General features: G+C 45.7%; 1 protein-coding gene across 2 annotated transcripts in view; it reads left to right on the top strand.

Annotated features, from left to right (window-relative positions):
- Nucleotides 1-2,421: 2,421 nt before the first annotated feature.
- NCBP1 (nuclear cap binding protein subunit 1) overlaps nucleotides 2,422-23,110 on the top strand; it is a 47,292-nt gene continuing 26,603 nt past the window's right edge. The window contains exons 1-10 of one of the 2 annotated variants that reach the window (XM_074994488.1): nucleotides 2,422-2,534; nucleotides 6,030-6,118; nucleotides 10,261-10,361; nucleotides 12,426-12,582; nucleotides 13,565-13,672; nucleotides 15,108-15,229; nucleotides 16,014-16,083; nucleotides 17,594-17,809; nucleotides 19,669-19,766; nucleotides 21,750-21,813. In XM_074994488.1, coding sequence (XP_074850589.1) covers nucleotides 2,501-2,534; nucleotides 6,030-6,118; nucleotides 10,261-10,361; nucleotides 12,426-12,582; nucleotides 13,565-13,672; nucleotides 15,108-15,229; nucleotides 16,014-16,083; nucleotides 17,594-17,809; nucleotides 19,669-19,766; nucleotides 21,750-21,813 — 1,059 coding nt within the window. In that variant the 5' untranslated portion in view covers nucleotides 2,422-2,500. Of the gene's footprint in view, nucleotides 2,535-6,029; nucleotides 6,119-10,260; nucleotides 10,383-12,425; nucleotides 12,583-13,564; nucleotides 13,673-15,107; nucleotides 15,230-16,013; nucleotides 16,084-17,593; nucleotides 17,810-19,668; nucleotides 19,767-21,749; nucleotides 21,814-23,110 lie in introns of both variants that reach the window. The other variant, XM_074994487.1, reaches the window with a different exon arrangement.

Below are 23,110 nucleotides of genomic sequence, written 5' to 3'. Positions count from 1 at the left end.
CGGTCTGTCCGGGCTGTTACAGGCGTGGGGGGAGCTGACGGGTGACGCTCTGTCCGGGCTGTTACAGGCGTGGGGGGAGCTGACGGGTGACGCTCTGTCCGGGCTGTTACAGGCGTGCGGGGAGCTGACGGGTGACGCTCTGTCCGGGCTGTTACAGGCGTGCGGGGAGCTGACGGGTGACGCTCTGTCCGGGCTGTTACAGGCGTGGGGGGAGCTGACGGGTGACGCTCTGTCCGGGCTGTTACAGGCGTGGGGGGAGCTGACGGGTGACGCTCTGTCCGGGCTGTTACAGGCGTGGGGGGAGCTGACGGGTGACGCTCTGTCCGGGCTGTTACAGGCGTGGGGGGAGCTGACGGGTGACGCTCTGTCCGGGCTGTTACAGGCGTGGGGGCAGCTGACGGGTGACGCTCTGTCCGAGCTGTTACAGGCGTGGGGGCAGCTGACGGGTGACGCTCTGTCCGAGCTGTTACAGGCGTGGGGGGAGCTGACGGGTGACGCTCTGTCCGGGCTGTTACAGGCGTGGGGGGAGCTGACGGGTGACGCTCTGTCCGGGCTGTTACAGGCGTGGGGGCAGCTGACGGGTGACGCTCTGTCCGAGCTGTTACAGGCGTGGGGGCAGCTGACGGGTGACGCTCTGTCCGAGCTGTTACAGGCGTGGGGGGAGCTGACGGGTGACGCTCTGTCCGGGCTGTTACAGGCGTGGGGGGAGCTGACGGGTGACGCTCTGTCCGGGCTGTTACAGGCGTGGGGGGAGCTGACGGGTGACGCTCTGTCCGGGCTGTTACAGGCGTGCGGGGAGCTGACGGGTGACGCTCTGTCCGGGCTGTTACAGGCGTGGGGGCAGCTGACGGGTGACGCTCTGTCCGGGCTGTTACAGGCGTGGGGGGAGCTGACGGGTGACGCTCTGTCCGGGCTGTTACAGGCGTGGGGGCAGCTGACGGGTGACGCTCTGTCCGAGCTGTTACAGGCGTGGGGGCAGCTGACGGGTGACGCTCTGTCCGAGCTGTTACAGGCGTGGGGGGAGCTGACGGGTGACGCTCTGTCCGGGCTGTTACAGGCGTGGGGGGAGCTGACGGGTGACGCTCTGTCCGGGCTGTTACAGGCGTGGGGGCAGCTGACGGGTGACGCTCTGTCCGAGCTGTTACAGGCGTGGGGGCAGCTGACGGGTGACGCTCTGTCCGAGCTGTTACAGGCGTGGGGGGAGCTGACGGGTGACGCTCTGTCCGGGCTGTTACAGGCGTGCGGGGAGCTGACGGGTGACGCTCTGTCCGGGCTGTTACAGGCGTGGGGGGAGCTGACGGGTGACGCTCTGTCCGGGCTGTTACAGGCGTGGGGGGAGCTGACGGGTGACGCTCTGTCCGGGCTGTTACAGGCGTGGGGGGAGCTGACGGGTGACGCTCTGTCCGGGCTGTTACAGGCGTGGGGGGAGCTGACGGGTGACGCTCTGTCCGGGCTGTTACAGGCGTGGGGGCAGCTGACGGGTGACGCTCTGTCCGAGCTGTTACAGGCGTGGGGGGAGCTGACGGGTGACGCTCTGTCCGGGCTGTTACAGGCGTGGGGGGAGCTGACGGGTGACGCTCTGTCCGGGCTGTTACAGGCGTGGGGGGAGCTGACGGGTGACGCTCTGTCCGGGCTGTTACAGGCGTGGGGGGAGCTGACGGGTGACGCTCTGTCCGGGCTGTTACAGGCGTGCGGGGAGCTGACGGGTGACGCTCTGTCCGGGCTGTTACAGGCGTGGATGGGGTGTTCTCTCTGGCTCTGGGGCGCGTGGCAGGCGGCGGTGGGCGAAGATCTGCCCAGACACTGGTGGGGGTGCTGCCGGTGTAGGGGATGTGCAGTCGCAAGGCCTGGGCCCCAAACCAGGACACCTGTGCCCGGCTGTGGCTGCTCGGAGTGTGGGGCCCAGGAGTGGCTGCACTTGCTCCACGCTGGACTAAGCCACCACGTCTCGAGGAAGGTGCTGCCATTTGCCTCCATCGCCACCGGCCCTGCCCCGCTCCTCAGGCCTGGCGGGGCAATGGCAGCTTCGGGGGTTCAGAATCGGGCCCACTGGAGCCAGCAGTAGGTTGGACACTGGTTCGACTGGGACCAGGAGCGCGCTGGGGGTCCCTCAGGATCGGGCCCATTGGTGCCGGGGGGAGCTGGGACATTGGCTCCACTCAGAGCAAGATCGGGAGCTGAGAGTATCCCGGGGTCGGGTTCGTGGGGAGTTTGGGGCGTCAGGGCAGGATCGGGCCCTTGCTCGAGTTCGCCGCCTCACAGGGACTGTGGTAATTTCGCGACTGTCCCTCGCCCGCCCCGGAAGTCATCCCCCGCCGCGCCGTCGCGAGGCGCTGAGCGAGGGAGGGGGCGGGGCGAGGCGAGGCGACTCGCTCGTCGCCCTTTACCCCGGAAGCAGCTAGCAGCGGACAGGAAGTCGAAGCGGGAGGGGGCGGCCGGAGGGAAACGCTTCTCAGCGTCGCCGCGGTCTCTGCCCAGCGCCGTTCCCGCCCCCGCCAGCATGTCGCGCCGGCGGCACAGCGACGAGAACGATGGTGAGTGCGGGGCCGGGCCGGGCCGGGCCCGGGGAAGTGTGGCGCTGCCGGCGCCACGAGCGCGGCGGGGGCGGGAGCGGGAGCGGGGAGTGCGGGGGCGCATCGCCCCTGGTCCCGGCGCCGCGGTCTCCCGGGAGCTGAGCGCGCCCGCTCCCGCGCTGCGAGCTGGAGCCAGGCGCCCACCTGGCCGCCCGCCTTCGCCACGGTCGGTGCGCGCCGGGTTCCGCTCCCCTTGGGCGTGGCAGAGGGCGCGGGAAAGAGCCGCCCGCGTTCCGCGGGGATGGGGGCGGGGCGCTCTCGATGGTCTGTCCCGTCCCGTCCCTCAGGCCCCTGGCGCCGGCCGCAGGCAGGACACTGGCCTAGACTGACCTAGTGTGGCCGTTGTCCCGGTCGTGTGAGCTGCACGCGAGTCGCATCCTGTATGGGATGTGCAAACGCGTCCCTTGAGTGCTCAGCACCAGGGCCCTGTGCCCTCACCCAGGGGGCTCCCAGCACGAACCAGGTTGTTTTACTTCGGTTTCCTTGGTGCGCGTGTTCCCAAAATGAAAGCGTAGCCGCAGGGGCGAGGGAGAGGTGGCCTGGTTAGCCTGTGTTCTAACAAAACAAAACGAAACGAAACAAACCAGCGGTCGTGTAGCACTTTAAAGACTAACAAGAGCATTTATTAGGTGACGAGCTTTCGTGGAGCAGACCCACTTTTTCAGACTGATGTCGTTTCCAGTACAGGCTGGTAGTTAAAAAAAAAAAAAAAAAAAGATGGTAGTCAGCCTGCTCCCTGCCTCCACTGCCTAGCCAATCCCAGGCCTGGGGCTACTGAGCTACTCAATACCAGCACAAAAGCACTGCCTGTTGTATTGTTTTGATTGATAAAGTAGTAGGTAGGTGTGAGCTAAATGCCAAAAATGTTGTTTTCACTCAACCATTTCATTTAATGCAGTAACTATAAAAGGATGTAATGCTGTTGTAAGGTGCTAAATACATTTTAAACTGTATCTACCCACCATCTGCTTGCCATGTGTGGCCTACTTTTTTACATGGGGATCCCCTAGTCTCTGCCTTTGTAGAGGAGCATGGTAGCAAATTGTCACTCAGGAGTGGACAGCATGACGAATCGTCGTAGTACAGTAGTGTGAACCATCAACATGCTGGCCCCAAATGTTCCCTTCTTTCCTCTCATCATGCAGGTCTCTTTGGTTTTCTGACAACCTGCATTAGGTGGAGAGAGGGTGGGAAACAAAGGCAGAAACAAAGAATTTTTTTCTAGCCTACGCTGGAGCTGTTAGAGTCCACAAAAACTTTCCTGTCAATCTTTGCTGAACTTCTCAAATCCTGCCTTAAGGAGCTTTCCAGGGTTATTAAATTACTTCAGTACTGAGTGTCTACAGCCCACACCAGTTCTGTGAAGAAACAGCATTCTACTTCACTGAAAAGGAATATTCATTCAGAAAGGCTTTACAAACTGTATGAATCTGCAGCCTGCCAACAGGCTGCCTCCATTTCCCCAGTTCAGTTCTACAGGCAGTCTGTAGGCAAATTGATGAGATGGCTGTATTCATGTGCCAGCATTGTACATGTGAGTTGGCTCTACCTGTTCTTCACTGCATACAGGCATGCAGCTATCACCAAGGTAACCCAGTACTTTGGCATTGGCTGATATGTGAACAACTGGCTGAAACTGAACTCAAGCAAGACTGGTGATGGTGGTCACTCTGGAGAATTTGCAACCCTGGGGCATTCTGCTTTTGTTAAACGTTCTCAGCCAGAGACAGTCATGTCAGTCTGTAGGTTATTGGCTATTGGGTTCTTTGCTGACACTAATACTAATGTAATATATCTGGACATAAAGCCATCAGACTACCTACTACAGACTGTTACAACAAAGGCTACGGGAAGCATGTTCAACTGTCCTGCATTTTACACTGATTTTTTTAGAGTTTCATCGTGGTCTTGGTCTTTATCTTGAAGGTATTCAGTGACCTGGGCTCAATATGTTTAAAAGATCAGCTAAAGCTCTGGCATGAGGACTATGATGAACCACTTCACTCCTCAAGTATCAGAGGGGTAGCCGTGTTAGTCTGGATCTGTAGAGCAACGAAGGGTCCTGTGGCACCTTATAGACTAACAGAAAAGTTTAGAGCATGAGCTTTCGTGAGTTAACTCACTTCTTCAGATGCTGGTCCTGGAAATCTGCAAGGCCAGGTATAAATAGGCCAGAGCAAGGCTGGGGATAACGAGGTTAGCTCAGTCAGGCAGGCTGAGTTGTATTGTCATCAGTAGATCTGGAGGCAGCTTCCCCTCTCTTGGAGTTCACACCTCCAGATCTACTGAGGACAATACAACTCAGCCTGCCTGACTGAGCTAACCTCGTTATCCCCAGCCTTGCTCTGGCCTATTTATACCTGGCCTTGCAGATTTCCAGGACCAGCATCTGAAGAAGTGAGTTAACTCACGAAAGCTCATGCTCTAAACTTTTCTGTTAGTCTATAAGGTGCCACAGGACCCTTCGTTGCTCTACACTTCACTCCTGTGGCACAATAGAATTTACTACCATAAGGGGAAGGTTCATCTGTGCAGGATGCAGACTTCCTCAGTGGCCAGTTCCTAGCTCATCACCAAACACCATGGGAACTAAAGACCATCACAAACTTTCCACCTTTGCATCATCTGCAAGGGGCACTATTTTCCCCTTTATATTCACCACCTATACAGCAATGGATAGCTTTTTAAAAAGGCAAAGCTCTAATAAAACAAAGGACGCTGTACGTACAGTGCTCCCCCGGGAGATGGTGAGAACATGAACCATGTGTATTAGCTGTCAGTCATGTCCCTTAATGCCTTGGTGATAAGAGTATAAGAACGTATCGAGAAGAGATGCACCTTTGAGGGGAATATATAGTTAACATGATGCAGTGCTACAGATAGAGATTCTACTACTTTTGCTACCAATATTTGTAGCTCTGACCTTCAAAGATGAATTCCAAATGACTAAGTTTAACTAAAATCTGCTCTAAAAGGTCTTTATTGCTAGTTTGTCTAGTCTTTTTTCAAAATATAAAATCTTTATAAACAAAAGGCTATATGAACATCCTTGCCCAGGCACATTCTTGTGCTATCTTTGTTGCCAGATAACCCCATATGATACTTCAGATGAGCAGTACTTAATACTACCTGTATAATGTGCATGTAACTTACTCTCCACTGATATTATATCTTGTCGATTTAGCAGAAATGCCTGTCCAAATGCATAGCCAATAACATCTTTCAAGTAAGAAGATGAAAAGAGTTTGTTTAGCTGCAAACAAAATCCTAAGGAATAAAGTGGCCATGGAAGTTGAATGCATTTTAGTTAATCTGTTAGTTTGAACATATTGTAGGTATTTTTTTATTATAGCACATAACTGTAATGTGGGCTCAGGCTGACAGAATTGTTCAAAACATTTTTAAAAAAGAAATTATTTAACTGGCATTTTTGGTTTCATTAATGTATTGAAACAGGAGGACAACCTCACAAAAGGAGGAGGACATCTGAGCCATCTGAAATTGAAGAGAGACTGGAGTCTTTAATATGCAGAGTGGGAGAGAAGGTATGAGCAGCAATTTATTATCATAATTGTGGTACTGGTTTTGAATTCCTGGGTTTAAGAATCTTCTGAGAGCTCTGTCTAGTCCATGAATTGAAACTGGTGTAAAACTTCAGGTCATCCATTCAGATGTGTCTATTCTAGATGTAAATCCCTCAGTTGTTACCTTGTGCATGCTTCTAGGCTTACAGCCAGAAGAGATGTGGTATGCATGGTAGCTCTTGTCTGGCAGCCTTTTGCTGCTGGGTAATCTGCTGCATTTGTGCGGAGGTCCACAGAAGTGCTTCACGATACCTCAGGTATCACAGCATGATAGAGGCTTGGGATGTTAAATGATTAAGGCTTAGTAGTGTGCTTACCGAAAGAAAACAGCAACATGATTTATTCCGTGATGAGATTTCGTGGGAGAGACCCACTTCATCAGATCAAAGTGGATCTGTCCCACAAAAGCGCATCACCGAATAAATCATTTTGTTAGTCTTTAAAATGATGCATTACTGCTGTTTTGTTTTGTTAGAATACAGACTAACATGGCTAGCTCTGTGTTACTATTCATTGTGCTTACCAGTTAACCAGCTCTTGCCAGTGAACTCCAGAGGGGCCCGGCTGTGCAGCAGCCCTGGCTGCAAAGGGGCCGCCAGCTGGGGTGCTGAGGCTGGGCAACAGGCCCAACATTAAAAAGGTTAGCCAGTTAAATGCAAATATTTAACAGTTAAGTGTTTTAATCATCATGGCTTCTACTAGGGATGTTGTGAAAGACGTGTCTCCTCTTAAGAGTGAGAGAGTGTTGGAAGTAACATGATGGCTGGGGACAGTTTCCTGTCTAAACAGATCGAAGACTTGGAGTTGAAATAACTGGGTAGATAAATTTATAATGTGAACATAGTTTTAATTAAGGTATTATATGGGCCAGAAAATAACCTCCGTTGGACACTAACATGTTACAGTTAGTCTGATACTTGTGAAGTTTTAATTTGTTCATAGTCTGTGCTTTCTGTGCACCACTGAGCGTCTCATCAAAAATGCCAACAAATCCTCTTGTAGAATCAGTGGACTACTTCCCCAATTGGGATATCATCAGCTTCTGTAGACGTTACTCTTTTTTCTTCATTTTAAAAAATCAAATTTGTAGATACTTCAAAATGTGAGTGTAGATGGAGTGCTCTTGTCATAATCTTCAGATCGTGTTTCTGCTACCGTTTTTAAGCTTTCCAAGGTAGCAGAAAGAACTTAACAGGGCTCTGGCCCCAACTGAGTTCAGTGCCCCTGAATGTTTTGTGCTGTACAAAAATATAGTAAGAGACAGTCAGTGCCCTGAAGAGCTGAAAATGAAGCAAGGCACAAGTGCTGGTAACAAATGGAGGGTAGGGAGAAAGGAGATAATGGAGAATAGAATGGGAAGTGACTGTCTAACAGTGTGACACTGTTGCAAAAAAAAAGCAAATGTGATTCTGGGGTGCATTAACAGGAGTGTTGTGAGGAAGACATGAAAAGTCGTTCTTCTGCCCTGCTTTGCACTGATTAGGCCTCAGTATTGTGTCCAGTTCTGGACACCACATTTCAAGAAGGATGTGGAGATATTGGAGAAGGTCCAGGAAAAAGCAAGAATGATTAAAGGTTTAGAGAACATGAGCTATGAGGGAAGATAGAAAGAACTCGGTTTGTTTAGTTTAGAAAAGAGAAGACTGAGAGGGGACATGATAGCAGTTTACAAGTACTGAATAGAATGTTACAATGATGAGGGAGAAAAATTGTTCTTCTTGGTCTCTGAGAATGGAACAAGAAGCAATGGGTTTAAACTGCAGCAAGGGAGGTTTAGGTTGAACATTAGGAAAAACATCTTAACTGTTAGGGTGGTTAAACATTGGAATAAATTGCCTAGGGAGGTTGAAGAATCTCCATCACTGAAGATATTTAAGAGCAGGTTAGATAGACCATCCCTGACAGATATCTAGATGGTATATGGTCCTGCCATGGGGGTAGGGGACTAGACTCAATGACCTCTCAAGATCCCTTCCAGCTGTTCTATGATTTTTATGTACAGGTTGAACCTCTCTAATCCAGAACTCTCATCTGGCAACATCCATAATCCAGTATGATTTTAGTTAGCTGGATGACCATTTATCATGAATGTGGCCAAATTTCGTGTGCTGCCATAAAGTTTTGCAGCCACCAGTCCTGGCGCTCAGTGTTCTGTGTTACAGAGGGAGCCGTGTTAGTCTGTATCTTTGAGAACAAGAAGTCCTGTGACATCTTGTAGACTAACAGATATTTTGGAGCATAAGCTTTCGTGGGCAAAGACCCGCTTCATCAGATGCCTGAGTGATGGTGGCAGGGGTTAGAGGAGTATTTCAAGAGTGGGGTTCCAGTAAAAGGGAGGGCCCCAGTGTTCTGTGGTGGTGTTTAGCTGTAATTTACCCCTAAATGTCTTCTAAGAGCTAAGCAAGCAGTGGAAGCATTGGCAATGCTGCTAGACAATATTGACCTCCTGTGGTCTGGCAAATTCTCTCATCCCTCACTGGTCGAGTCCTGAGGTGCTGGATTAGAGAGGTTCAACGGGTAGTAACTTTGAGTTTTGTATGAATTGGAAGATACAAGGGTTTTTCATGTGTAAACAATGTATTAATAATGCTATAGTTTGAGAATCCTATGGGCAACAGTGAATCTCACATGAATCAGGTTGCTTTCTTTTTCTGCTTCTTGGCAAAAGTTTGAGTAGCCAAGGCAAGCCTGGGAGCAACATACTGGGGAGGAGGGCTCAGAAATTGAGGCAATGGGAGAAGGAAAGTAACAAGGAACCCTTCTCCCTGTACAGCCATGGGACAGCGTGAAAACTAGGACTTGGAGGGAACAGAAGGAAAGTTCGTTCTGGCTCCTGTAAGCCGTGGAGGAAAGAATTTTGGCTTTGAACTTACCAGATAGCTACTTGATTACATTACAGTGGAACCTACTGAGTGGTTCTGTGTTTCAGGGATAGCACCTGGGTCAGACTTATATCATCATCCCCATTACCAGTGGCTGTCAGAGGAAGGGAATTGGATTGTCACCTGGACCTTGCCCCTAAGCAAGGCTCTGCTTATATCTGTGGTTTATAGTGTGGTTCTCTATCCCGTGAACTTCAGAGGGGAGTAGCTGTCTGGGAAAAAGGATGCTGATGGAATACATTCAAGAAGAGAAGATCAGGGTGTTTATTGAATGATTTTGATGGAAGAAGGGAGTAGCAAAATACAGACTGAGAGGGAGATCCCAAATGCAAGGGATACTCCCATGGAGGGGAATCTGTAAGGGTTGGTGGGGGAAAACAGGAAATGCACTGATGACATTTCAGGAAAATGACCAATCTATTATAAAGAATAAAAAAAGGCAGGTAACCAGGTAACAAGGTGATATAAGTAGTAAGTAGGTCTGACTGGTTATAATTTGAAAATGCTAATTTAAATTTCATTTCATCCAGTTTTGTATTAGTCATTATGATAGTTATGACTTTATTCTAATCAGTGGATATATTAATTGGTGATCACTGGTGAAATTCATCAAATAATATTCTCACTAACTTTTCCTGCTGTCCATGTTGCTGAAATAGTTTTTAAAAATCCATTAGAAATGCCTTTGTGGCAGATAATTGACTGTTTCAATTAAATACAGTACACAGCTGCTCTATATTTTTAAATTTCTGAGGGCGTGGCGGTACAGAATCTCACTTGAATGGCAGGCACTTGTATGTTTGAAGGCTATAGATACTTAAAGAATCTTTTCAGTTTTTTTCTTTTTAAAAATATTCAAGTCAAATTAGGATGATCTTCCCCTTAACATATTTGCACTAGATTAAGAGTAATAAAGAATTAAAAATGAACTGCCTTCAACAGTTCTGTGTGGAATTCAGGAGGTATTGCTCACTTACATGTTTTTCTATGTATCTGCTGTCTGCTTTCAGTAAACTAAAAGTATCTTTGTAAGCAGATGGATTTTGAAACATCACTTGCACTAAAAACAGAATACAGAATTTTTATTCTTACCCAGTTCTATTTTGTATGAATAAGAGCACAATGAAAGAGTCTTCTGTTGAAATAGTCTTGTTACTGAAAAGTTGGCTGGCTAACCCTTGATGGGTGTGATTGATTTCTAATAATTATCTCCTTTCTTAGAGTACCTCTTCTTTGGAGAGCAACTTAGAAGGCCTAGCTGGTGTCTTGGAGGCTGATCTACCAAACTACAAAAGCAAGATATTAAGAATTCTTTGTACAGTGTATGTATGCAAAAGATCCAGGTGATGTATTATCTACACTAAATGCTTTTCAAACATACATGACATTTAAAATGTTCATATGAGCATTTCCGACACTGTACGCTTACTCTGTGAGCCAAGGAAATTGGCAACAGTAATAACTGGAGAGAAGATGAGCATACCATGTATGTGCACTGCATTCTCTGAAGGACTTAATCTGCTCTAACAGGAGTTAAGCAGACAGGTTCCCAAACCTACTCCCCACTCCAGCAAGCTATCTTGAAGTCTCAATTTTGTGGATCCATAGGGGAGGGCCTTATTGAGAGCTTCATCTGAGGTGGCTCAGCATCTAGTGGCATTTCTTCTGGCTCTTATTTTGTACTTTTTGTGTCTTATGTAGGATGAGGTGCTAAGCTTGCGGGTAAATGAAATTAGAGTTGAATCAGTAATATTACAGGCTCCCTTTTCTGAGAATTGTAATGCACGTTACAGTCTTAGTGAAAAAGTTAATTTGTTTCCCATGGCAGTAATGCACATTTCAGGGAATAAAAGTACATATGAATACAAATCCTAGTTAACTTCACATCATCTCCTTATCAGAACTTCTGAATTTCTTAAGAACTTATTGCATCAGCATGGCTGATTTTAAATGGACTTTTTTGTCTCTAGGGCCGTGTCTTCACTAGCCCAAAACTTCGAAATGGCCATGCAAACGGCCATTTCGAAGTTTACTAATGAAGCGCTGAAATACATATTCAGCGCCTCATTAGAATGCCGGCAGCCCCAGCACTTCGAAATTGACGCTGCTCACAGACGCGTGGCTCGTCCAGACAGGGCTCCTTTTCGAAAAGACCCCGGCAACTTCAAAATCCGCTAAGGAAAAGCCATTTTGAAGTTTGGGCTAGTGTCAGTGTAGCCTAAATCTTTTATCTGAGATGTAAAATTGTGCTAATGCTTTGCATAGTTTTGATATTTCACTGTATTTAAAGGAATTACAGTGAAATATCAGGAATATGCAAGAGCCTTTGGAGTGTGGGTGGGGGTGAAGGCTTCCGTTGGGGGTGTGGGCTGTTTGGTAGCACCAGGGATGAGAGGTTTGGTGTGCAGGAGGGCGCTCTAGGCTGGGATCAAAGTGGTTGGAGGGCAGGAGGGAGATCGGGGATGGGGACATTTCTTGGCAGCACAGGCACTGGGCGACGCTTATCTCAACCAGCTCCCAGAAGCAGCAGTAACTATCCCGTTTGGCTCTTACACGAGGTGCAGCCAGGGAGCTCTGTGCACTGCCCTGTCTGCAGGCACCACCCCCACAGTCCCTAGCCAATCAGAGCTATGGAGCTTGCACCTGGAGAAGGGGCAGCCTGTGGAGACCCTTGGCTGCCTGTATATATAAGAGCCAGAGGAGAAGCATGCTGGTGCTGCTTCCGGGAGCCCCCCAGCATGCGCTAAACCCCTGACATCACTCCCTGGCAGGAATTTAGGGGCTGGATTAAAAAGTCTGACAGGCTGGGTGTGGCTTGTGGCTGCAGTTAGCCCATGCTTATTTCAGTGTGAATCTTCTCTTAAATGATGCTTCCTTGTGGCTTTTGAATTTCAAAGCCTTGTTATAAAATAAATCCTCTAAATGTCCCTATATAGTGTTTAAAATGTCTAATAAATGCCATGCCGGGCTCTTGTGCCATTTTGCTTTTCAACAATGACCTGATGTTAATTTTAGTGTGAGACAGAGGCTATAGCTGATGTGTATTAACACAGTTGCTGCAGGCTTTGGAAGCCAGTAGTTTTAATTTGTGTAGTTCTTACCCTCTGGAATAAATTAAAGGGGAAATATTTTGAAATTGAATTTAGTATCAGATAAGCTTGCATTTTAAAATCATTACACAACATTTTAGAGGGCAAACTAAAAAAATGAAGGAAAAGTTAATGCTCTGGGTGGTGGTTCTGATTGTAGTACTACTTCTAGCACCAAAAACAGACAAATGTAACCTTCCCTAATCAGAATCTGTGACGTTACATGAATGCAACCGTGGGCATAGGACACATTAACCTCTGATGGAATATTTTGTTTCTTTTCTGCATTTAAATCAGTGCTCGCCTGTTACCAGAAAAGCTTACAGTTTATACAACACTAGTTGGGTTGCTGAATGCCAGAAACTACAATTTTGGTGGGGAATTTGTAGAAGCCATGATTCGCCAGCTCAAAGAATGTTTGAAAGCCAATATGTATAATGAAGCTGTGTATTTAGTAAGTAGAATTCTTTTTCGCCTCTCGTGCTCCTTTCCTCTTAGCCTGATGTGCTGTCCCTGTTAAATTTGCCAGAATTAGGTTGTCTGTAATTGTGATGCCTGGGAAGCTGGTCTGTTCTGGAGTCAACCTGCAGTGCTCTATAGGCGTACTAGGAATAGGGCTGTCCCAGGGCAACCCCTCTGCTCCAGGCCCCACCTCTGTTCCGCTCCGGCCCCCAAGCCCCACCAGCTCCCACCTTCAGTGCGCCACTTCCCTCAAGTGACGCAACCCAGAGAATCACCTGGGGGTCTATAGCTGGCAGCAAGCATCAGGCCCCCCAGTGCTCACCATGGCATTGTTCAGGGGAGCAGAACAGACTGGTGTGGGGTGATGTTCGTGTCGTCATGGTGAAGTGGAGCAACCCGTCTGGAGAGGGTGGCAGAGCAGAGCAGGCTGCTGGGTTGCTCCACTTTCTGCAGCTCCCACCATCACGGTGAATTTGGAGGGTCCCAATCCCTGCTTCTAGCTATAGACTGCACAGGTAATCCCCCAGTGCTACTCTGGGACCTCCTGGCTAAGATCAATATGGAGGACCATCTCATTTGTAGGACTGTTGGGGCAGCAGCAGTGGAGTGGCCACCCCAGACTTTCCCATGGACAGGATGGCTCTGACTAGGGCAATGTGTGAGGTGTGAGAGAGATTATTTTTCCCTCCTAAAAGAAATATTTATTTTTGTTTTTAAAAGAGAGAGAACATGACACAACTCAAGGGTCGGGCTTAAAGTATGTGGTGTTTGGGGAGGGACTCCTTTTATTGCATGCATCCGTGGTGCTACTATGCATGTGCTAATAACTATTTTGTAGTTTGTTTTAGTATTAAGGTAAATGTTTATAGTTGTCCTTGTTGTCTGGTCTCAGACTTTCTACTTCAAACTTGTGGAAGTAATTGCAAGAGAGTAAAAAGTTTGAAAACATATAACATCGTTGTTTGCCTTACTAGGTTCGTTTTCTGTCTGACCTTGTTAATTGTCATGTAATAGCTGCACCTTCAATGGTAGCCATGTTTGAGAACTTTGTGAGTGTGACTCAAGAGGAAGATGTGCCCCAGGTAAGCAAAGTAGTCTTTACTTTATGGATGACTTGCTATTCCTCCAGGAATTTTTCATTGCCAAACACTTAGAGTTGCAGCAGCATAAAGGGTTAAAATGCACTGGTGCGATAGTCCAGTCCCCAAATGGGTGTTGATTATATTTCCCTAGTATGGCTAGAAGAAAGTAGTGGCAATTGGAGAAAGGCCAAGTATTTTATTCTTTCTGCAATTACTCAGCTCAGGTGTCTGTCTTTAAGTTCAAATTTGGCATATATCTAGTCCTTGGTGAGACTGCCATGTTTGTGTTTTGAAACTGTAAAACACTGATCTAATCTGAAAAGTGATTCTAAAAGTGGCTTTTTGTCACTCAGTGACTTTCAAATTAATTACAATTCAGTTTACAAGCCAAACATTTTCTAATTGCCACCCATGCAGATCCACCAGGGTCTCTGAGAATCAGGCTGCATGCTTTGCTGCTTCTGCATCTTCAGTAGTATAAAGCTTCTGCAGGCAAAGTAGGAACCTAAGGGACACCCAGGAAATGCTGTTGTCTTTAAACCGACTTTTCCTGCAGAAGTGAAAGTTAGTAAACAATTGTATTGCTACAGAAGTCCAAACTGAATACAGTTTTCTTCTTTATGAAAGTTGGCAAGTGTGGCTTTGAATATGCTCATAGGGGAGAACTTACGACAAAAGGCCATTTTTACAGACTCTGCCTTTAAAACATAGTTCTGATTTGAAAAGCAATAGACAACCTCAATTCTGAATGAAAATTTTGACATGAAAAACTGCAGATGATAAAACTTTGTAACATTTACCTGGAGTATTTGAAACAAAATGTGTCCATGATTGGTTTCACTGGCCAAAGAATAAACACAATGTCAAGTAAAATTTTTTTTTAAATTTACTGCTGCTAATTTAAAATATTGGTAAGAGATATAAATATTCCTTTGTCATAATATCGTTAGGTTGACTACTAAGTCATTAAGTGAATTAGCGTTGCCAGCGTGCAATAGTGTTACCTTACCAATTTATGTATGCAGTATGGTTGTATTTGTGTCAGTACCAGGATATTAGACACACATGGTGGGTAAGGATATATCTAATTCTTTTTAAGGAGTTGGTCCAGTAAAAGAAACTAGCTTGACCACCTTGTCTTATCTCAGTTGTGGCTATCCAGATACTTAATATGCATAAACATCCATATAGCTGATATCTACATGCTGAAATAGTCACACTTTCAAATACAGAGCTGCATAAAACATCTGTGGATTCTGGTGGCTCTACAAATAATCACTGAAGTATAGGTTCACTTTCAAAGTATTTCTTTGATTCTAGGTGATTTATCTATATTTTCAAAGGAGCTTATCCTCTCTAATCCTTGCAATCATTTTACCAGTGTTGAAATTAATTGTATATTGAAGGGTTTTGTGTGTGTCTTTGTTCTCTACAGGTGCGATGTGACTGGTACGTGTTTGCATTTTTGTCATCTCTGCCCTGGGTTGGGAAGGAACTGTATGAGAAAAAGGATGCTGAAATGGACCGCATTTTATCCCAGTCTGAAAGCTATTTGAAGTAAGACTACAGTCAATAGCGATTCCCCTCTTCCTTTGTACCTGGTGAAATGTAGAATAAATAGCTTTGTTTATAGATCATTCAAACGTAATCAAAAAATGTAAAACCTCATAATTCTCTGACGTTTGATGGCATGAAATAGCCTAGATTGTGGGATTTTTTTTTTTGTCATCTTGAATGACTGAAGTATCTCTTTCATACTAGTTGATGCTCCTAATTTTTTCCAGTTTTCTAAAACTTGTTTAGTTCATAGATGTGGTGCAAAACAGCTAAAAATCTGTTCATTTTGGATTGTTTTGAGGGTTCCTTCAGCAGAAGCTCATTAAAGATCTAGGACTTGTCTTTACTGCAGTGTTATCTTGTGTGGGGCCTAACCCAATTTCTGTCCATATAGAGGTCTCTAGTTGAAGTTAAATAGAGCTGTAAACTCCAGCTAGCTGGCCAGTTGGACTATGGGTTCATGCTTGTCTGCTTCTGACACTCAAGCTAGTAATGTTGTGGGGGCCTCAGCGTCTTTGTGTTTCTAAAGAATAGTGGATGCTTCTAATAGTGATATTATACTGTGAATTATCTGCTGTAACAATGAGTTAACTCCAGTGTCAATAACTCATCACTGCAGCATGGTCACCCCATAGTAGCACTTTAAATAATACCTAGCTGATTAGTAAGTGTTAGTTTACTCCTAGTACTCACCTGGGGAGATGCTGTATGTGCACAGTAGAAAACATTACTGTTTCTAGGTTACAGTTTTAAAGGGGATACATTTTCTTTTTGTATGTAATAGGCGACGTCAGAAGATCCATGTTCCCATGTTACAGGTTTGGACTGCTGACAAACCACATCCACAGGAAGAGGTAAATGGATTTTATTTGCCATGTAATAACAAAAGTAGAAAAATCTGGAGTTAGAAACACCTTTCTTCCGAAAAGGTAACATTGCTGAAGCAGATATTTCTCCCTTTACCCCTTGTTTTGTGTTATCCCCACTAGGTTGTAGGTAATCCATTCTCTTCCATTTCTCCAGTCTAAACCTGTGTAAAAACTTGATCATTCTAAGGAGCGACACGTTTTCTGGCAGACCACTTAGGAGAACACTTGTTGCTCAGTTGAACTGTGGCTGCAGACTGAGATCACTGCATGAAGAGTAGCAAGGCTCCCTTGTTTAGATGTCATGATGCAACTAGTTATGTGGTCACCATTTGGGGGAATTGCACTGTGTTAGAAACACCTGGACAGAAAGGGAACCTGGACTGTTTGTCCTTCGGCAACGTCATTCCTTGCTTCTGTCTTGTGTTCACCAGTTGGATCAATTTCTGCATCATCTACTTTCTTGTACCCCTCACACTCGAAGGGACTGCACCTGCTGTCATATGGCAAAGTGCAAGCAGCACTCTGGTCCTGCCGCTTAGAAGACAGGAGTGAAGAGTTGTGTAGATAGTGGTGGCTGGGGATCCCATGTTGGCCACCTCATGAGAAATCTAAGGAACTGTCTTCCTGTGAAATTCAGGGCTGTTTGGAAAGTTTAGTCACAGAGCAGGCAATGGTACAACACATGAGGCTGAGAGAAGGGTGCCAGAGCTCCCCCTTCAGCTAACATGTTCAACACTCTTGACCCTTCTATCTGTGGTTACCAGTTTTGGTTGGATGTTTTCCTGGAGGTTTCGGTACATAACATACTTTAATTTAAATATTAATCTTTAATTCCTGGAGATTCCAGACCAGTCCTGGAGGCTTGGCAGCCCTATGACTATAGCATCTCCTTCAGCTCTGCAGCTTGACATGTGTCTGAAGCTCACAGAGCTCTGTCACGGAGTAAGCATATAGACCGGGTGACTCTTTCTGCCTGTAAGGTTTTTTTGAGGGATGCCAAGAGCAGTCTCTGGCCCATGTCCGTACCCCCTGCAAGAGGAGCATACATGTCTTATACCCTATACTGATTTCTGGGCTGGCAGTGGCAGTTCTCTCATTTGTGATTTAAGAGAACTTTATGCTCTTCAGGCTTATGTTAAATTTATCATGGGCTTATACATGCCCAAACATTAACAGTAGTAAAATACTGGATGTTAGTAGAATTTGTCACAACATTTTTGAATACGTGAAGGCTACTTTCTTCTGCACATTGGTTACATTTCGTAATTCTATTTTTATCTTCTGAATGACTACATGGGTGCTAATAAGGAACCTGGCCAGCTGCTTTGCTTTTCTGAATGTGTGAGGGACAGAGTTCAGTAGTTAGGAAACCCTGTTTTGAAAATGCCTGATGCTCTGGAGTGGCCTTCTGGGAAACTAAGCTCTTGAGAATGCCAGTATAGATTCTTGTGAGCTTCTGACATGCTCTGTCTGATATTTCCTGTTTTCTCTTCAGTATTTAGATTGCCTTTGGTCCCAGATTCAGAAGTTGAAAAAAGATCGTTGGCAGGAACGACACATTCTGAGGCCCTATCTTGCCTTTGACAGCATCCTCTGTGAAGCGCTGCAGCACAATCTGCCTCCTTTTACTCCTCCACCTCATACTGAAGATTCAGTTTACCCTATGCCCAGAGTTATCTTTAGAATGTTTGACTACACAGATGACCCTGAGGTATGTCACCTTCTGGAGGCTCAGGAAAGTATGGGTTTTTGCATATTGACATCTAAATCTACACCAACGATCACCAAGCTAGTGGAAGTGCAGGCCAGTGCTGAGTGAGGCTCTTCACGCTTTTTATGGACTGATAGCCATTGTGAAGATCTGCTGTAATGTGAAATTTTTTGATACCACTGGGAAGATAACATGAAAAATTTACTTTGGTAGTTCATGCAATCATACACATCAGCTTGGTTTGACAGTTTCGAGTTGCCTGAGTTAAATATTATGACATATATTGTAAATATGTGCACATGTTAACATATTGTATAATAAATTAATTTAAGGTAAAACTTTGGCTACCCTTATTTGGTCTTAGCGCATTAACCTTTCTCACTGAGCTGATTTCTGATGGTCCAAACAGGTGAATGAACTTTTAAAGAGCCTGCTAGAGAAACCTTCTCCCAAATACAGACTGTCCTGTTCTCCCTCTACCAGTATTATGTATGCTGAAAGGGGTCAGTTTTCTGTCCTAGACCATTAATAACCTGCAAAAAGTAACAGCATCTAGGGCTCTTGTTACACTACCTTGGTGAGCTAGAAACCAAATCCTTATATTGTTGAAAATGGGAGGGCCTCCGCTTTTGATGAGACCTAGTGCTTGAGATAATTGACTTTGAATTGTGGCATTTTTAGGTATAGAAAAAAGTTTTCCGTTCACCCTGTGTAGTTAGGGTGCATAGTACCTGCAGTGCTTGGCTTAATAGGCAGAAGTCTATAAAAAAACCTCCATGAAGTTTTTAGAATTTATAATATACTTACCAGAGTCATTTTGAAATATGTGATCTGCACAGTCCATGATAACATGGTTAAATGTTTTATTGGTTTTCAGTTGTGATGGCTGGCCCAGCTTGTGGCTTTTGCAGTTTGCAAGTAGTGTAATGTAATGCCAGATGTGTATCAGTAATACCATTGTAACGTGTTGTGTAATCTGTGTCTAAAACTTCTAAAAATCTGCAAAATACCTGTGTATTCAAAATATTTTCTAAATCTTTCTGTGAATTTTCTGGGAAGAGCAAGTAGGCGCAGTAGATTTCTCACTCTCATTGAGTGCCTTTCAGGTACCATGGGTATAATCTAAACATGCATTACCATAAAGTAGCAATACCTTTAGTGAACTCCTTAGTATATTTCTGTAACCTTTACTATGCCTGGAAACAAGAAAAGCATGCCTGGTGTGGGATGTGGGCATTCAGCTTTGCTTGCCGTAAATGTGGGAAAGGGGCGTCTCAAATCTTGTTTCATCTGATTGTTGTGAATGACGTACCCAACCTTCCTTAGAGTAGCTGAAAAGGATGCAGCATCAGTATTCCTGTTGGTGGGGAGTAACGCTCACAATTTGTAACCATTTTGTGTAATGCTCAGAAGTAGGTTAGTAAAGATGGGGTCTGTGGCAATGGGGGAATGTGCTAGAATGAAATTGTACAGAAATGCTGATCATGTTCTTGGAAGCTTAGAGTAAGAACGTTGAATGGTGAAAATGGCCAGTGGCTGGCTAAACTAGGTGCAGTAGAAACTGTTGGTGGGTATGTGGAAATTTAATCGAATTGACTTAGTCTCCTCTGCAAATAAGACAACCTGATATAAAAACCTAGATATAGGTTCTAATGCTTGCCTGTGTTTGAAATTCTTTAATGACATTTTATTTAAAACTACTCCTTTGTACTGTAAAAGTTTAAAGCAGTTTATGAAACAGATTCCTTAGAAAGAGCTCTTATACTCAACAGAAAAAATTGTTAAATCCCTGTGAATAATTATGTATAAAAGAACTATTCACTTAGCAGTGATTTTTCATAGATATTCTTTTTGAATAGGGTCCTGTTATGCCTGGCAGTCATTCAGTTGAGAGATTTGTAATAGAAGAGAATCTTCATTGCATCATCAAATCCCACTGGAAAGAGAGAAAAACATGGTAAGTCTTTTTCACTGAGTGAATAAAGGAAAAGTGTTATGATACCACAATAAGCTCTTCCTGATTTTTTATTTTAGTCTTTCCATCTTGAGCATTATGACTTTCATGGGAGACCTTTAAAATCTTTTGAAATGATTATTCAAAAGCTTGAGATTAATACATTCGGAATTATATTCTTGCATTCCACTAAGACCTATCACTTCCAGAAAAGGGCCAGTAGCTGAACTGTAGTAGATAAACTGACAAGAGCTGTGTCTACACGTGCACGCTACTTCGAAGTAGCGGCACTAACTTCGAAATAGCGCCCGTCGCGGCTACACGCGTCGGGCGCTATTTCGAAGTTAACTTCGACGTTAGGCGGCGAGACGTCGAAGTCGCTAACCTCATGAGGGGATCGGAATAGCGCCCTACTTTGACGTTCAACGTCAAAGTAGGAACTGTGTAGACGATCCGCGTCCCGCAACGTCGAAATTGTGGGGTCCTCCATGGCAGCCATCAGCTGGGGGGTTGAGAGACGCTGTCTCTCCAGCCCGTGCGGGGCTTTATGGTCACCGTGTGCAGCAGCCCTTAGCCCAGGGCTTCTGGCTGCTGCTGCTGCAGCGGGGGATTCATGATGCATGCACAGGGTCTGCAACTCGTTGTCGGCTCTGTGGATCTTGTGCTGTTTAGTGCAAGTGTGTCTGGGAGGGGCCCTTTAAGGGAGCGGCTGGCTGTTGAGTCCGCCCTGTGACCCTGTCTGCAGCTGTGCCTGGCATCCTTATTTCGATGTGTGCTACTGTGGCGTGTAGACGTTCCCTCGCTGCGCCTATTTCGATGTGGTGCTGCGCAACGGTTGCCAGCCCTGGAGGAAGTGTAGACGTTATTCATCGAAATAGCCTATTTCGATGTCGCCACATCGAAATAGGCTACTTCGATGTAGGCTTCACGTGTAGACGTAGCCAAGGTTTGTGTTTTATGGTAAATATGCTTGCACAATGATTTTGTTCAGCTTTCTTATTTCACAGAAACTAGAAGTCCAGTATTCTTGTGATGACTTTGACTGCTACGGTACATTCCTGTCTTGGTCTTTCCACTTCCTTTGTGGAAATGATCTAGAGGTGGATGTAAATCAGTGAAGGTGGACTAGGCTTAGAATAACTGAGACTGGCATTAATTTCCTTTAGGAGAAATGTTGGATAATGAAGAGTTAATTAGATGATACTGCAAAAGTCAGAAGGCCTCTTGTATTTTCCATGAGTTCATCCTATATTCAAATATTAATTGTAGAATAAGGGCCATGGGGAAGTGTTTTGGCAGACACTTGCTAATGAGATAAAGACTCTTCAGTTTGGTTCATGTAACAAATCTGGGCAAGGCAAGTGGCTTTCTGAGAGCAGGTTTACAGTATGGGGACAAGTTGATGTAAACTATGCAATTTAAGTTGTGTTAGTAGTGTAACTCAAGTCACTGGAGCTTATATCTATTTAATGCGGGGTCTACAGTGTGCTGGTTCAACAGGAGATGCTCTCCTATCAGCTCCCCTTATTCATCTCATTCTCATGTGGAGGCCATGTCTCAGCAAACTGGTTGATTTAGCTGGTCTTCACTAGACCTGATAAATCAAGTCCCAGTGGGTTGATTCCACCCAATAGTGGAGACGAGCCCTGAGTTTTTTGTCTTGCTTATATGAGCTGAGTCTGGTTTCAGTCCAGTTTTCAGGTTGGCAAACTAACATAAAAGCTTATGCTACATGGCATTCTTTTCAGTAAAATATTCAATTGCATATGCATGGAAATTCAAGATCCCTCCAGATTATGGTTCATTCATGTCTGTGGGTAAGCTGGCACTGATGCTTGTGCATATTATGTGTATAAATAGTTGACTTCAGTCCTGTCAGTCTGACATCCCTCATACAAACAAAGAAATGTTCTCTAAGTCATCATTTCTTGGTACCCATATCATATCTAATGTGTTGCATTCTAACATGTATTTATCTTTTTGCAGTGCAGCACAGCTACTGAGCTATCCAGGAAATAACAAAATCCCTTTGAACTACCACATAGTTGAGGTATGCACTTTACTCCCGGCATCTTGTACGAATACATGATACCTTTATTTCATAAATAATAGACTCCAAACCACTGTAGCCCATTCTTTGGGTGTCATAGTGGCCTGAAGGCTAGGCTGTAGTTTCACGCTTAAATTATCATCCTTTGTTTTAACAAGCAAATCAAGTTCAGCTATGCTACTGCAGTAGGATGTCAAATAGTGGCATTTCTCGAGTTTTAGCTCTGCGTTTCCATAGCTAGCCATCATACAGATAGACCAGTCATCCCTGAGATGATCTTTCTTTGATATTTTTAGAACTGAAAAGCTTTATTTAAATAACCTGAATCTTTGTCTCTTGCTAGTTGCTTTTCTGAGTTGCTTAGAGCACTTTTTTGGTCATGTCTCAGGATTACTTTCAAATGCGAATTTGAAGTCAATTTCTGTCTCTTCAGTGGTGATTCTTTTTCCATAATCACTTCTTCGGGGGAGAGATTTTTAATAACCACAAATATGAGTGGGAAGACAAATGTAAGTTCTCACTCATCTCTCTTGTTTTAAGAACTGTCAAGATGAAGTGAGCTAAACGCTAGGGCAGGGGTGGGGAACCCCCAGACTGTGGTCTGGATAGCTTTTCTGGATCCAGACCCCAAGGCTGGAGGCCCCCCTCAATAGAAACCAGCCTGTGGCAGAGTGGAGGGTTTGGAGACCCAAGCCATGCAGGCCAGATCAGGCAAGCCAAAGTCAGGGTCCAGACCTGGGGCTGGGCTGCGCTGGGGACGGAGAGAGCAGGAAGCACCACCAGGCTCCACTGCCAGCTGTGGCTATCTCATTTCTCCCCCACTCCCTTCAGCCGGGAAAAGAAAAGAGAGCAGCAGCGGACTCGGCAGCCTGCTTGTAGGCTTCCTCCCACTGCTCTGATTGGCTGGAAATTCAATCACAGCAGTGTCTGGAAATGGGAGCAGAGCCATATGTGTCCCGGGGTAAGCAGGTAATTGCACCCCCATCACCCAGAAAACCTGCCCCTTGACTGCTCCTGTGTCCCCTCCCTTCCAGACCCAACTCTCCTCCACCCACACCCTGCCTTCCCAAACCCTCCACTCCCTCCAGTATCCACCTCCTACCCACACTTCCCACCTGCACACCACTCCCGCCCCTTCCTTCCAGACTCCGCACCCCAAACCCACACCCCCAGCCTGCTCCTCCAGATGCCCCACTCTTCAGCCTGCTCCTGCTCTCTTCTTCCCATCCAGGCTACATAGCCCTGGCACCATGCAGTTGGGGACCACATCTCACTTGTGTGGCCTTCAACTGATTTA

Source organism: Carettochelys insculpta, chromosome 5 (genome assembly GCF_033958435.1).
Source record: "Carettochelys insculpta isolate YL-2023 chromosome 5, ASM3395843v1, whole genome shotgun sequence".
Taxonomy (NCBI): Eukaryota; Metazoa; Chordata; order Testudines; family Carettochelyidae; genus Carettochelys; species Carettochelys insculpta.
This window is presented reverse-complemented; position numbering and strand designations above follow the sequence as displayed.